A 13,351-nucleotide genomic window follows, 5' to 3' on the forward strand; every position below is an offset into this window, starting at 1 on the left:
TTGAAATTTATAGTTGTTTTTTTATTATAGAGATGGCGCTGTAATTTGTTAGTTTCACAATTTGGCTAGACATTATGTGTAGTTTTTGAACGCAAGTTTTACAACTAAAATTAGTAAACCATGACAACGTTGCCTACGTCGCACTGTGACGTCACTGTAACAAGAAGTGACGTGTGCAGTTCTCTTTCTTCATTTCCTCCTCCTCGCTCCGTGCGTTCCTGAGCGGCGACGGCGGCGGCTCTACACGTGGAGAGAGGAAAAAAAAAAAAAACGACCGTGAGGTGCGTGCGCGTTTGTGCGTGGAAAGCAGCGGACCAGCCGAGGAGGGCCTACACGCCGCCACTGCCACCGCCGCTGCCCGGAGTTCCCGCTGCTCGCCGGACGACACACCGTCGCTCGCCAGGCGTAGGCGCACGCGGCTGTCCGACTGAGCGCGCCGCTGCAGTCGCAACGCACGCCGCTCAACAAGTGGTTGTCAACAGTTGGCCCGCGCTAGAGCAGCAGTAGTAGAAGCAGCCGACTGCTGTCACGTGTAGAGTTGGAGCAGTGAGCGAGGAATTTCGACACAGCTTGCTGTATTTGTGCCCGCTTTCGAGTGCCGGGGAAAGCAGGTCAAACTTCGACCGTGTTCACGATGGCAGCGCGTTGGACGACGGCCGTCCTTTTGTGTGTCTGTCGATGGAGTGCGGTTGCGGCGAGTAATTTGGATACTGCGAATCCTACTGTGTTCAGCGGCCAGCCAGGCTCTCACTTCGGCTACACCGTGGAGCTCATCGCCAACCGGGACGGAAAGTTGTGAGTCACGATTCTCGTCTTTGTCATTCTTTTGTTACGCAGTGAAAGAGTCAAACTAATACCCTCTTGCAATGTAAGAGCGGGTGAAGTTTTCCTCAAGTGTATTCGAGCACTGAAACGGAGTAGAGCAGGTAATTGTTTCGCGTATTGTATGCTTACTGAAGCAACTGCGGGTAAGCCGCCGATCATTCATTAAAACGATCGAGGGCTTCGCTGTAGCTTGTGCTTTCCAAAACACGCCCATAATCTCGCGCAGCGCGTGTGTCCGGACGAGTGCGCTTCGCTGTGTTCCATAAATTGTGATATCTGCACGGTTAACAGTCCAGGTGGTGAGCAGATGCTATGCGAGTCGTTCACCTCGCAGCAAAAAAGAAAAAAAAATATTGCCTCACAAAGCGAAAGTTTGTATATATATATGTTGCGCCTAGGTAGTACATACGTTTTGCTGACTCCGAGCAACCTGTGGCGGCTATCTGGCTACTACGTGACGCGAGGCAAACAAGTGAAGCGCACGACTGGCCGAAGACGCCGTCCTTCTGCGTGTTTTCTCGAGATGACCTTGTCGTGAGCACGCTCGCGCTCTCGAGTACAGCTTTTACAACCGTCCGCGCGCTTGCCCGGACGGCTCCGTAGCTTTGAAATCCGATAAGCGGCGACTTTGCTCGGGCGTTATTTTACTAGCTAGCGTCTCGTGGAATAGTGCCGGCGTGTAACATGTGCGCGCTTCTTACGCTAAAAATTGAACCCTGGGTCGCGTCCCTCTTTCGTATTGAAGATTTTTGTTTTATTTTCAACTTTGCGCGCATTGAAGTTTCCGAACTTGAAGGCATGCTGACGTACTCGCAATTTTCAGAAGATTTGCTTTGAAGATTACATAGGCCGCTGCAGTTCTAAGTGTTCCGAATTGTCCGTTTAGTCATTCTCGCTACAGCGTTCTCATCTAGCGTCTAGTATGAATGTAGCTTAACGTCTAAAGAAAAAGTTTAAAAAGTTCTTTCTTCGAAGAAAACGGAGTTTTAAGCCGGCAGAAGTACACCGGACAACTCAAAAGCCACTTGGAACTGTTGCCAAGACCATGACTCACACGCTGTTCAGAGGTGTGCGCGGTGGTTGCCAGGGGGAGAAAAAAAAGCAAAGCCAACTGAGCCAAAAAAAAAAAAAACTTTACGGCGCTCTAAAGCGCTACCACCTGCCCGTCCCGCGAAAAGCATTCGCTGCATGTTCGGCGTAAAGAATCGAAGACGTGCTCTTCGAAATCGGTAATTACGCCCGCCCGATTCGGGCCGCTTCACGTGTCGAACCGTGCCGACCACGCCCCTCCTCGCGTTCTCTTTGATACGCGCCGGCGGCGTTCGGTTTCTCTCCTCCCTCGTTGAGCACCGCGCTCTCCCACGACTCTCCGAAGAGAGAGCGTTGCCCTGTCTTACACCAGGTGCCTGTCAAGTATGGGAGGAATGAGACTGACCTCGGAGGGGTCGTGCGGACATCTATATGGCAGGTGCGAGGGATCACGTTGGTCAGTGACGCGTGCTTTCGAAAAAAGCATGTTTGTGCTGGGACAAAACCACGTCATACTGGAATGATGGCCAGAGCATGTGGTCCTCGAATCTCCGATCTACAGTTCCCACGACGAGTGTGGGAAAGTCTCAAATCTAATCACACTACAAAGATGCTTTGCAAAAAGTCGAAAGCGTGTTTGGCATGCTGAGGGTACGGCCCTGATCTCCGAGTTATACTTAAAGAAGGGAATTGCGCTAAAAAAGACACGGACGAGAAAAGACAAGGACGGGCGCGTCTTGTCTCCGTGTCTTGTCTCTGGCGTGTCTTGTCTCCGTCGTCCGTGTCTTTTTTAGCGCGATTCCCTTCTTTAAGTATGTACGACCGACTCGCCCAACAACGTGCTCTCCTGAATTCCGAGTTATAGTTCGTGTTGTTTGTTTGGGCTCCTTTATGAAGAGAAGTGAGTGGCTGAATTTTGGCCTGACAAACAGGATTAGTTTATATGCGGCCAGCTCTTCGCACCTACGCATTTGACGCATGTTTCAACAGTCTTCGGTCGTGTCAATAGTACAAGCAAAAACAATCGCTGCCCTTTGGAATGACAAACAAACGATAAGTTACGCATGCGTTTTTGAAATGTCATAGAATATCTCTCTAGTGATTAGTTGTCCGATCCACAGTGCCGGATCGACTGTGTCATAACGCGCGCAGAACATGTGCCTTGACTCAGATTTAGCTCCTTGTTTGTTTGATCTGACGTCGTCGCGCTCTGATACGTGCTTTTCGTATCCGCCTTGCTTTCATTCGTTTATTTCCTCGTGTGCGCACTTCCTTGAGCGACAACCCGTAGCCCCCGTGTCTTCGTCGGTCGCTGTGAGCAATGCGCCGGGGCCGTCATCACGTCACGACAATCCACATCTCGCTCGTCAGGAGTCGGGCCCTCTCGGTCGTGTCTGCGCGCCTGACGGCGGTTTAGTGAGAGCACGCCTAGACGCTGTAGCCACGCATGGCTTCACGAAGCCCCGCTCTTGTGCGTCCGTTTTGTATGCATGTATTCAGAACGCGTCCGCACTTTTATTCTCTACGTGCCGTCGCATTTTCCCACGTAAACCCTCTGGGGGTGACGTAGCCGTCGGCGTGTTTGTGACCCTTTTGGCGCGCTTTTTTTTTCTCCCCCTTCTGTCGGCTAGGTCGCGCGAAATATTCGCTAAATATGTATGCAGAGGTGTATACAGAGCGCGCGAAATGGAGCCGCGTATGTAGCACGTCCGTAATCGGGTGTTTCCGCCTGATAGTGCTCGATGGTGCGCCATATTTCGTTGCTAACTGTGCACTTCGTCATCGCCTTGCGGCATGGCATCCTTCTCTGCAAAGAAGCTCCTGCGCGTTCATCTCTTTCTGAAGCTGTAAGGGCTGCACACCTTACCAGACATTTCGCACTGTATGTTACTTCTTGGCCAAGACTCATTAACACGATCAAAACAGCAAGTGAGTCATAGTTGTCACGGAAGGGTGAAATCAAAGCTCAGCGTGAGACAAGCCGGAAGTAGGGATTGTACCACCAGCGGTCGCCGAACCCGCGACCATTGAAGGGCGTAACTTTTTTACAGGCGTGGTCCGCCTGCGTGATCTTGATTCCTCGCAGGGATACATGTCTCTGCAGCGAAATTACTGTCTCAAAATTCGGCGCATATTCGATAAAAAACGGCCAGCGCGCCCGCTCGACTCCCGGGCGAACACCACTCGCCCAGCCACAGACCAGCGAGGCAACGTGCGCCAACCTGCGGGACGGCTGCGTCGTGTTCCTCAGATCGTCGGACTGTCGCAGTGCCCGGTGAACAAATTGTGTTTTGTTTGTTTGTCTCTCTCCCGTGTTAGTGCACTTTAGGTGCAAATATTTTGTTGAATTGTAATCTTTCTCTATTGTTACTTTGCACGAGTTGCATTGTGTTGTGCGTCACTTTGTATGTGCTGGTGCGAGTGATCGTGAAATCCTCTGTATCGTCCCTTTGCTGTAAAAAATTTGTTTCGTTTTGGGAACCTTTGGTTCCGACCCATGCTCTGGCTTGCGACCGGCGAGAGCTGGGCACCAAACGACCACCCCCTTTGTCACTTGGTAGCTGGTCTCCGGCTTAGCTTGCCACGCTGAGTCGAGGGCATCTCCTGTGTGACCGGGGCCTCTACCCCCACACGCTCTAAGGGTGTCTGGGAGTGCACGCTAAAGTGCGCGAAAAGGTGACAAAATTGCCATCGAGCCTCACACACACAAAAAGAAACACGAAATCAAAAGAAAAGCGTGCAGAAGATTGAAGCATCACAGCCGCGAGCCCTTGGTCACACCCCTGGGCGGTTAAGCGTACAGCAACTTCCAGCGCCTGGTTGTAACCTAATTGATTTTCTTCGAGCGCGGGAGACAGGACGTGGAAAAGGGGAGAAGGGCAGGTTCCTTTCTCCGTCTCCGAGGCGTTCTGTGGATCGAAAGAATTCGAGGAATGCGGGGTCCTCCAGCGTGGCTTCCCCGGACAGGCGGAGTCCCGCCGAGCACTGCTGGCCTTGCGCGGCGAAACGACGGCGGGGTGCTTCCTCCGTCACAAAAGAAAAAAAGCGACTCCAGACCCGACAGCAGCGGGAGGGGAAGACGGGCAACGGCGACAGCGGCCGGTGCTCGAGCGCGAAACCTGTTGGTGCTGGCGGTGTACGGGCATGATGGCCTCGCTTTCTTTCGTTTGGTTTCCCAACGTAAGGACGGGGCTTGTTCCTCCGAGCTCGTACACTTCTGCGTCGGCGATTACGTGTTGGCGCGTCCGCACGTCGGAAGGAGTGGTATGCAGGCTGCGTGTGTATGTCACCGCCGGCCTGGTTCACCGATAACCACCGGAGAGATACTGCAAATCGCAAAGTAGGAAGTGGGAACGGCCTATCAAGTAAAAATTTGCACCATGAGCGGTTTTACGGTAATCATGGCGGTATGGAAGAAGAAGAAGAGAACGTATCAGTGACATTTCGAAAAGTAGCTGGCGCTGAATAGCAGTGGCGGAGTTTGTGGGGCCTTGTAAATGATGCGCTTCACTCATAAGACATGAAATTTATAAGTTATAACGGAATATTCATGTCGATGTCGAAGGAGAAAAGAAAAAGAAACCATAAAGCTCTTGTGTTCCATACATGCATAAGGTGTGCCTCCGACGAAAAAAAAAAAACAATGAAACAAAGCCTGCACACAAGACACGTAACGGGTGGTTACAAAAACGCCTTCAGGAAAAAGGAAAAAAAAAACATGTAAAGGTATGGAGCGATAACAGTATCCTGCTTCGCCGCTCATCGCGACGTGTCATCCGGCTCTACAGCGAGCTCGTCCGACGCTGCTGGGCTCCGAACTTGCGATTTGCCGGGGCGGGCTTGGCGTATCGCCGCTGGTGCGTTAGCGGGGCGGCGCTATTTCAAGGAGCGCCGTACCGGTTTGCTTAATATGCGCGGTGCACGGAGTCGGTCAACGATCTGCCGACGGCTAGGCGAAGCAAAGTTGCCAAGCAAAGCCGAGTGCGAGTTTATGCTTACTGCGGTGTCTGGTTGCGAATACCGTCCCTGCAGTTGCTGACGGCTGCCGGTAAACTCATATATACCGGCTAGGCCCTTCTCGACTGTCGGTTATAAGCCGCGTTTACATGAACGCGACAGTAGCGCGTCGCATTTCCAAGCGTATCTCGCGGAGCCGATGCGCTACTCTTTACACGTACTGCATTAAGTTGGGCGGGACGGTGATTCTTCGCCCACTACACGCGGCAGAGGGGTCCAGCCACCCCCATCTTGAGCGAAGTCTGCTTTTGTTATCCAGCTGGGGGGTATTGACAGGGAGAAGGAGGGATACCTCCAAACCCGTTTCCATTCACCGCTGAAGTCGACTTGCCATTCGCGACACACTTTCCTAGCGCATTATCACTGCTTACAGGAATGCGATGTGCTGCTGTCGCATTAATGTAAACGCGGCTAGAGACTCTGCACCTAAAGCCCCTCCATGACGTTTTCTGCCTACCAGCGCCAGCGACAATAGAGGGGCTTTATCAGCACCAACTTTGCAGGGTCGTGTGTCACCTGTACGCTCCCGTTCTTGCAGGTAGATTGTCGATCGCCAGCCAATGCCTGCCAAGTCGCAGTGCATAACGCCCCCCCCCCCCCCCCCCCCTTTTTTTTAGTCGCTTCACAGGCGTAAATTATGCCAGCACCTGGGAAACCTCTTTCTTTTCTATTTTTTTCTTTATTCGAGAGGTGTGCCTTGAGGCATAAGGTGAGCAAGGAGGTAGGAATGCAGGAGATCGAAAGTTAAAAGAACGGGCGAAGACCGGTTTCGCTGAGGTAGTCGCAGAGGTTGCCGATGAAGTGATTGTTCATAGCCCACTTCACATAGTCACATTCGCGGTTCAACCTCAGGCCCACCTCTATGAGGAGCCGTTTTCTAGTAAGATCCGTCGCTGGGCACGTCCACAACAAGTGCCGCTCATCTCATGCAGTCCCCTTTCTCGTTCTGTTTCTTTGCCAGCCATCCCCTCCACATTAGCTTAGCTTCGGTGCACGAGGGCATTCCACCTCATCAGGGGCAACTAGGGATCGTCGCCTCAATGCCGTCAACTCGCGGGCGGTCGTGTTGGAGCCATTCTTTTTTTTCTCGTTATTGTCTCTGTCCTTCGTGCTTCGAGTGACCGCCAGCTGGTGGTTATCAGATGGTGCCAGATGCGGCACACGGCGTTTTACTGCCTGCCGTCTGCGAACTCCGGTCTTCGGGTTCAATCACAGAGCGCTTCCTCCTCCCTCGCCAATTCCTTGGAGGGACGCCCCAATCCGAGGCTGACTGACTGCTCCCAAGCACCGAGATTGGACACAGATGCCGCCGGTCTTGCTGTGCCGACGGTGTGCTCTACGGGCGGACAGTATGAGCGGCGGGGCTCCCGGCCTGCTCCGTGTGGTGGCCGGGTGCACGGAGTGGATCGAAGAGGGCAGCTATTTGGAGAGCGTATCGCGCGACCTTATCTCTCTCGTCTCGAGGGCCGGCGTGAAGTCCCGCAGGGCCATCGGCTTATCGACGAGAAAAGCAGCGAACGCCCACTTGCACACGCAGCAACCGTTCCCGCCATAGTGGCCGTCTCTTTTCAGGGCGTGGCCCCTCAGACACGTGCGGCCCCGACTCAGCAATGGGCTGTCTTGAAGACCACTTTCATAACCAGGTGGCGGAATTGGGGACAACCACCTTCCCTTATTCTCGAAGTGATAAATTTCACGTGAGAAAACCGCATTGCCTCCCATTTTTTTTTGTGTGCAAGAATGTTGAAGGTGTGCAATATCAACACTGGACCAGTTCAGAGAGTAGACAGACCGCTGCCGTCACAATCGCTCTGCGAAGCAGTGTTTGCACACTCTCCTGTAGTCTTGTGTAGCGCGCTCGCATTGTCAGGCTTGCGAGGGTGGTAAAAAGAACAAAAAAGAAAATACTGAATCTATAACAATGCTGGGTTAAAGCGAATGAATTTAAAAAGGTATAGCGCAAGTGCGGTACGGTTTATAGCCTTTTACTTTAAATTCGTGCTGTGTTTTTATTTGTTGTTCTACACGCCGTTACCGGCATAGACACACCCTTAAGCGGAACAAACAAGCCCAGACGGTTTCTCCCAGCACAGCTTGACGCGGTGATAACGAATAACACTGGTGCTGTCTGCACTTGCCAGTGGTGGCGTTAGCCTCATAAAAGCGTGAGGTAGGAACACAGGAGAGACCGCGACAGGAGCACGAACAGAAATAGAAAATAACGCGGGTGGCTGACGTCTGGCAACCCGCGAACGCGTCAGAGCGGGGCCTCAACGGTGGTGCTGTGCTTCGCTGGCTGCTACGTTTATTTCGGCAGCGCTCGGAGCCGGGCTGCGTTTGGAACTGCCATTTCCAGGCGGGCAGGCTTTGCAATTCACCGACACGCGACCACGGCGAGGAAAGGAGAGCCCCGTCTAGGCTTGTCTGAGAACCGGCGGTGGAACGGGGTGCACTGCGTCTGCGCGCTGGTCACGCGGACAGCAGCAGTTGGCGCGGCGCGGTCACGGACCCGGTTCGTCACCGCTGTTGTGTGCCGCGTTTCAAAACAGCACTGGCGACGGCGACAAGTCGTGCTCTCGCGCGGCCTTGCCCGCTGCCCCTGGCAATGACCGGCGCACAAAAAGGACAGGCGACGCGCCTGGCTGACGGAGCCGACCTTGCGTGCGCTCTTCTTGGACGCGCGCCGCTGAACGTGAATGCGGGGCTGTAGCGTGCTGGATTACACCGTCTGGTATACCAACTTGGTTTTGATAATCTATTGTAATCTTCTGCATTATGGTAGTGCTGGCCAAGCCTCCTCAGGAGACCACAGTCTGCGTGGCAGTAAACTGTGGAACGAGTCGTGGACCCGCCGCGGTGGCTCAGTGGTTAGGGCGCTCGACTACTGATCCGGAGTTCCCGGGTTCGAACCCGACCGCGGCGGCTGCGTTTTTATGGAGGAAAAACGGTAAGGCGCCCGTGTGCTGTGCGATGTCAGTGCACGTTAAAGATCCCCAGGTGGTCGAAATTATTCCGGAGCCCTCCACTACGGCACCTCTTCTTCCTTTCTTCTTTCACTCCCTCCTTTATCCCTTCCCTTACGGCGCGGTTCAGGTGTCCAACGATATATGAGACAGATACTGCGCCATTTCCTTTCCCCAAAAACCAATTATTATTATTATTAACGAGTTGTGGTTTAGAGAGCGAGGGGAACAAAATAAACGCTACGAGGGTACTTTCCAGACGGGTTTCCTACGTCAGCTAACACCCAGTCCGCGTGGTCTGCAGGTGGTACACCCTGTCCGCCTTAGCATGAGTGTCTGCGTGCGGTGCATGCAGGGCAGCTTGCACTGGAAGTAACAGAGCAGAAAGACACGCGCACTGAGGTGCTTGCGACTCCCGAAAGTACTACGATACTTTCGCGTGACTCAAATGCTATCAGAATATGCTTACCACGCGTAAACAAGGAACGCAGCAGCTGGCAACGAAATACGAAACAATCGAATACTGCCAGAGCAAGATAGCAGCCTACACACAATCTCAAAATGCAACGCAGTGTAGTTATCAAGTTTCCTTGGGGCACTGAACTAGCAGATGAAAAGAACAACGTCGTCAGCGAAAAGCGAATAGCCAGAAGACAAAGGGTGTAGAAATGAATGATGGTGCGGCGCAGAGATATCTGAATAGCTTCGGTATGATTCGTGTTATTTGCTGTACCTGCAGTGGTTCACGCTTGATTTATTTCTGATTTACCAGATTTACTGCGAATGTTTCAGCCGCGTTTCCGACCGTCGCCGTGACAATAGCGCCAAATAATGGCGACCGCTGGAGATGGTATCAAATGGATATGATAAACATACTGAGGCTGGCAAGCTAGAAAGACCCGAAAAATAAAAAAAGAACAGTTTGATTCGTTTATTAAGCTTGCAGTGCTGTTGTCTATGGTTGAACACACTAGCGAACTAGGGCGGTTTAATTAAGGCGCCGTGTTTAATGAGTAGAGGGAGTAGCGGCATTCGTGGAAACAGGGCCGGCGAAGCGAGAGACGCGTAACTTTCGCTTGGCACTGCTTAATTGTGACAAGCCGGTCGCGGCGCGTGCATTTGGTCTTTTCATGGAGACATCTCCGCGATGGCTCTGGGGTAAACTGGAGCTCGCATTCCAGGAGTAGTAAGCATTAGTAACGACCGAGACACCGCAGGGTTTACGATACCGCTTTAAAATAACCAAAATATAAAGGGAGATGTGAAGAGAAATTCTAGACTCCTTGTCAGTGTGCGGCTTTGCTGAGTTGCAGAGTCCTGGTCCCGACTTGAATTTCTTAGGCCCGCAGTTTCATTTCACAGTTTTGGTGGCTATAACTTATTGCCCAGCAACGTATAACTGAGTCGCAACTGCACCACCGGATAACAATAGGCTTGTCGATGATTATCTTATAGCGAAGTTCGGCAAACTTAAATATGTGTTGTCCGCAAAAACATCAGCCTTGAGCAATAATGCTCACAGTGGAGAGACACTCGTTAATATTGCCGGTATAGAGGCATGATCAAGGGCGGGCGCAGCATGATTACATGCCCAGCTGTGGTAAATGTTCATTCAGAGAGAAATGGCGCTGGATGACTTGCAGTGTGCAGGTTCCTTGTACTGCCACATTATAAGCACGATTATAATTGTGCACAAGGAACCGGAATGCCGAATTGGGCGCCGTAAACTCTATATGCCGGAGGAAAAAGCTGTAATATCAGAAGGACGAGGAACTATTGTCGAAAGATTGCCAGGGAGCTGCGCTAGGTTAGAGTCGGAAAGAGAGAGCGAGGGGAAGACCCTCTCCTAATATGGCTGGGGAAAGAAGACAAGGTAACTCGAGACTGCCGCCTTTCCGGCAGGCTAGCTGGCGGGAGAAGATAATTCATGTGCGCTGTATGCGCGGAGACTCGTCGTTATCGCAAGCTTGTTTCCGCCCCGGGGTGCAAGATAGCGCTATCACCGCGGGGCTGGGTGAAATGCGGAATGTGCGTTGGGGAAGAAGGGCTTCGACTGCCACTTCGCCCATCACACTGCGGAGGTCGCGGCGGCCGAATGTAAATATCGCAACCACGGCTTCCTCTGCCCGATTTGGATTCGCCGACTGTTTGCGCGCCAGTTAGTTATCGCGCCTGTCGGCTGTTTTGAGCGCCCGCATATTTGGACTACCTCTGTCGCTATTATCTAGTTGCATTTTCCTTCTTTTTTTTTTTTGTCGCTTGCGCTCATCCGCGCGGTGTACGAAAATCTTGAGTAGCTGTATTTTCGTCACGCGCTGACAAGGTGTTTTTACATATGAGAATATTGTTTGTATTAACGCCAGTATTGCATTCGCTTTCTTTTTTGCTTTGAAAATATTGCGCTGTGCAAGAACAGTTGACTTTCTGCTGCAGAGATTTCCACATATCGAGAATTGACCATTTGCGAAAAAGTTTCTGCGCATGCGCGGTGAAGGCGCAGCCAGCGCCCTCTGTAGGCGGTTTGGTTTTTGGTTGGAAAACATGAGCCGGCCGTGCATGCTAGCGCTGTAGCGCTGCGACTGATGTGAGCTGTAACTGCCACGTAACTGCAGCATGTTTCTAACTGAACAAACCACGCGTTTTGCAACAGCAATACTTGGAGTAATAAAAGCCGTGACGAGATACAATGCGCAAAAAACGAAGCCGTTAATGGAGCCAGTAATTCGCGCATCCAGCACGTTTCGAAACGACTGTTCCTGCTATATTTCGCGCTTGCTTTCAAGTGCGCACAGCTCGGTCGTTCTAGAACAGTGCGTATTCGGTGACAGCCAAATTATTTATACTAATATGAACATTCACCATAAATGCTACAACGTCAAGCTGTGCTATCTCGACAGCGGAAGCACGCGTCAGAGCGCAACCTCGCCTATATCCGCGTATTAAAACGCTCCAGCGACCTGTAGCACGCAAAGCAATGCTCTATCGTATCAACACGAGACGTGATTAACATGGTACAAACGGATCGTTTACTATAATCAGCTAAGTGTGGCCTGCGGCAAAAGGTGCTGCATGAAGTTAGCTCTAACTCCTGCCCTATCAAGGAAGCGCGAACATGTCTGCGCTCATTAGGAAAGTGCATTTCATTATGCTGTTACACTCGCCCGCACATAGGCGCACATTCATGCACTTTTATTTGGTCATTCGGCGTTCCGGGGAGGTAGTAGACTGCAGGTTTAGCCACACATGGTCGTTTTTCAGGCCACAACTCGAAAACTCCTCATCCTCTTTCGTTAGCAAACGCCCGTTTCCGGCGAAGAAACAACGCTAAAATAAGGAAACAAGCGCACGTGAACAGCTGAATTCTACGTTTGCACATGCCTGCTCGAGAACCCCTTTCCAACCAAAAGTGCAGCGGAGCTTCCTGTTTGCACGGCAGGCGGCGCTCGCTTTTCCGCAAATGGTCCATTCCACACGGCACCACTTGTGTCGCAGCTAGTCAGCGAGTCAGCGGTGAGGCGACGGCGCCAACATCTTTTCTTTGTGCGCGGGAAGGAATGTGCATTCCCCACTTCGCCGAAAAACAACTACAGCGGAAGGGGGGGGGGGGGACACACAAAAATGCGCCGTGACTACTTGGGCCTGACCGCGCCAGTTCGGGAACAAAGCATCCCATCTTCCCTTCGGTGAAGGTCGACAGCGGCAAAATGCAAGAAGGCAAGCCGTTCCCACAGCGCCACGGCCCAAAGACCAGTGACCTTTCTGGCAGTGACGGCGGATTCTTCCTAACGACCTCGGTCAACGACCTGTCTCAAAGCCGGGCCTGTCATCCCTGCGGTTGAGTCGCCCTCGCCACTGGAAGATCTATGAGGATGTGTCGATAAGGCCTGCTACTGCGTGCGGCTCCCCAAGATGCCACGAGTGGCTGGCTGCTTGGAACTATGTTCCCCAGCTAGGGACCTGCGGATGGCACGTCCGTTGAAAGAGCCGGAACGCTTGTTTTACAAGACCGGTTGTGCCTGAGCTAGTTGGTACATAGCTTGAGTGCCGTCAGCACAGGAATAGATATGTAGTTGTGTCTATTCCCGTGGCTGACGCCACTCAAGGCTTGTTTTGGTGCGCTCTCGTGTGCTGCCATCGGCTCCTATGTTCTTGTAAAATATGTAAACTTCTGTACCTTCCACACCAACTCGTCGAGTCGGGGCATGAGCACTTGAACTAGGGACAAAGGCCACACACATACACTGCTTGGTATTCAACAGCCGCCGCATGATACCTTTCCAACAAGCCGGGAAATTTAGGCGCGGTATCCTTTATCCCTTCCCTTACGGCGCGGTTCAGGTGTCCGCCGATATACGAGACAGATACTGCGACATTTACTTCCCCCAAAACCAATTATTATTATTATTATTATTATTATTATTATTATTATTATTATTATTATTATTATTATTATTATTATTATTATCCTCCGTTTCGCTAGCAACGTGTGTATAATGTCCACAGTGAACCGTGGAGAT

At 51.9% G+C, this 13,351-nt stretch overlaps 1 protein-coding gene across 1 annotated transcript in view; it reads left to right on the top strand.

Moving 5' to 3' along the window:
* Positions 1 to 209: 209 nt before the first annotated feature.
* Positions 210 to 13,351, top strand: part of LOC144125798 (integrin alpha-9-like) — an 82,352-nt gene continuing 69,210 nt past the window's right edge. Inside the window, exon 1 of the mRNA XM_077659506.1 lies at positions 210 to 795. Coding sequence (XP_077515632.1) covers positions 635 to 795 — 161 coding nt within the window. The 5' untranslated portion in view covers positions 210 to 634. The remainder of the gene's footprint in view (positions 796 to 13,351) is intronic.

Source organism: Amblyomma americanum, chromosome 3 (assembly GCF_052857255.1).
Source record: "Amblyomma americanum isolate KBUSLIRL-KWMA chromosome 3, ASM5285725v1, whole genome shotgun sequence".
NCBI classification, from domain to species: Eukaryota; Metazoa; Arthropoda; class Arachnida; order Ixodida; family Ixodidae; genus Amblyomma; species Amblyomma americanum.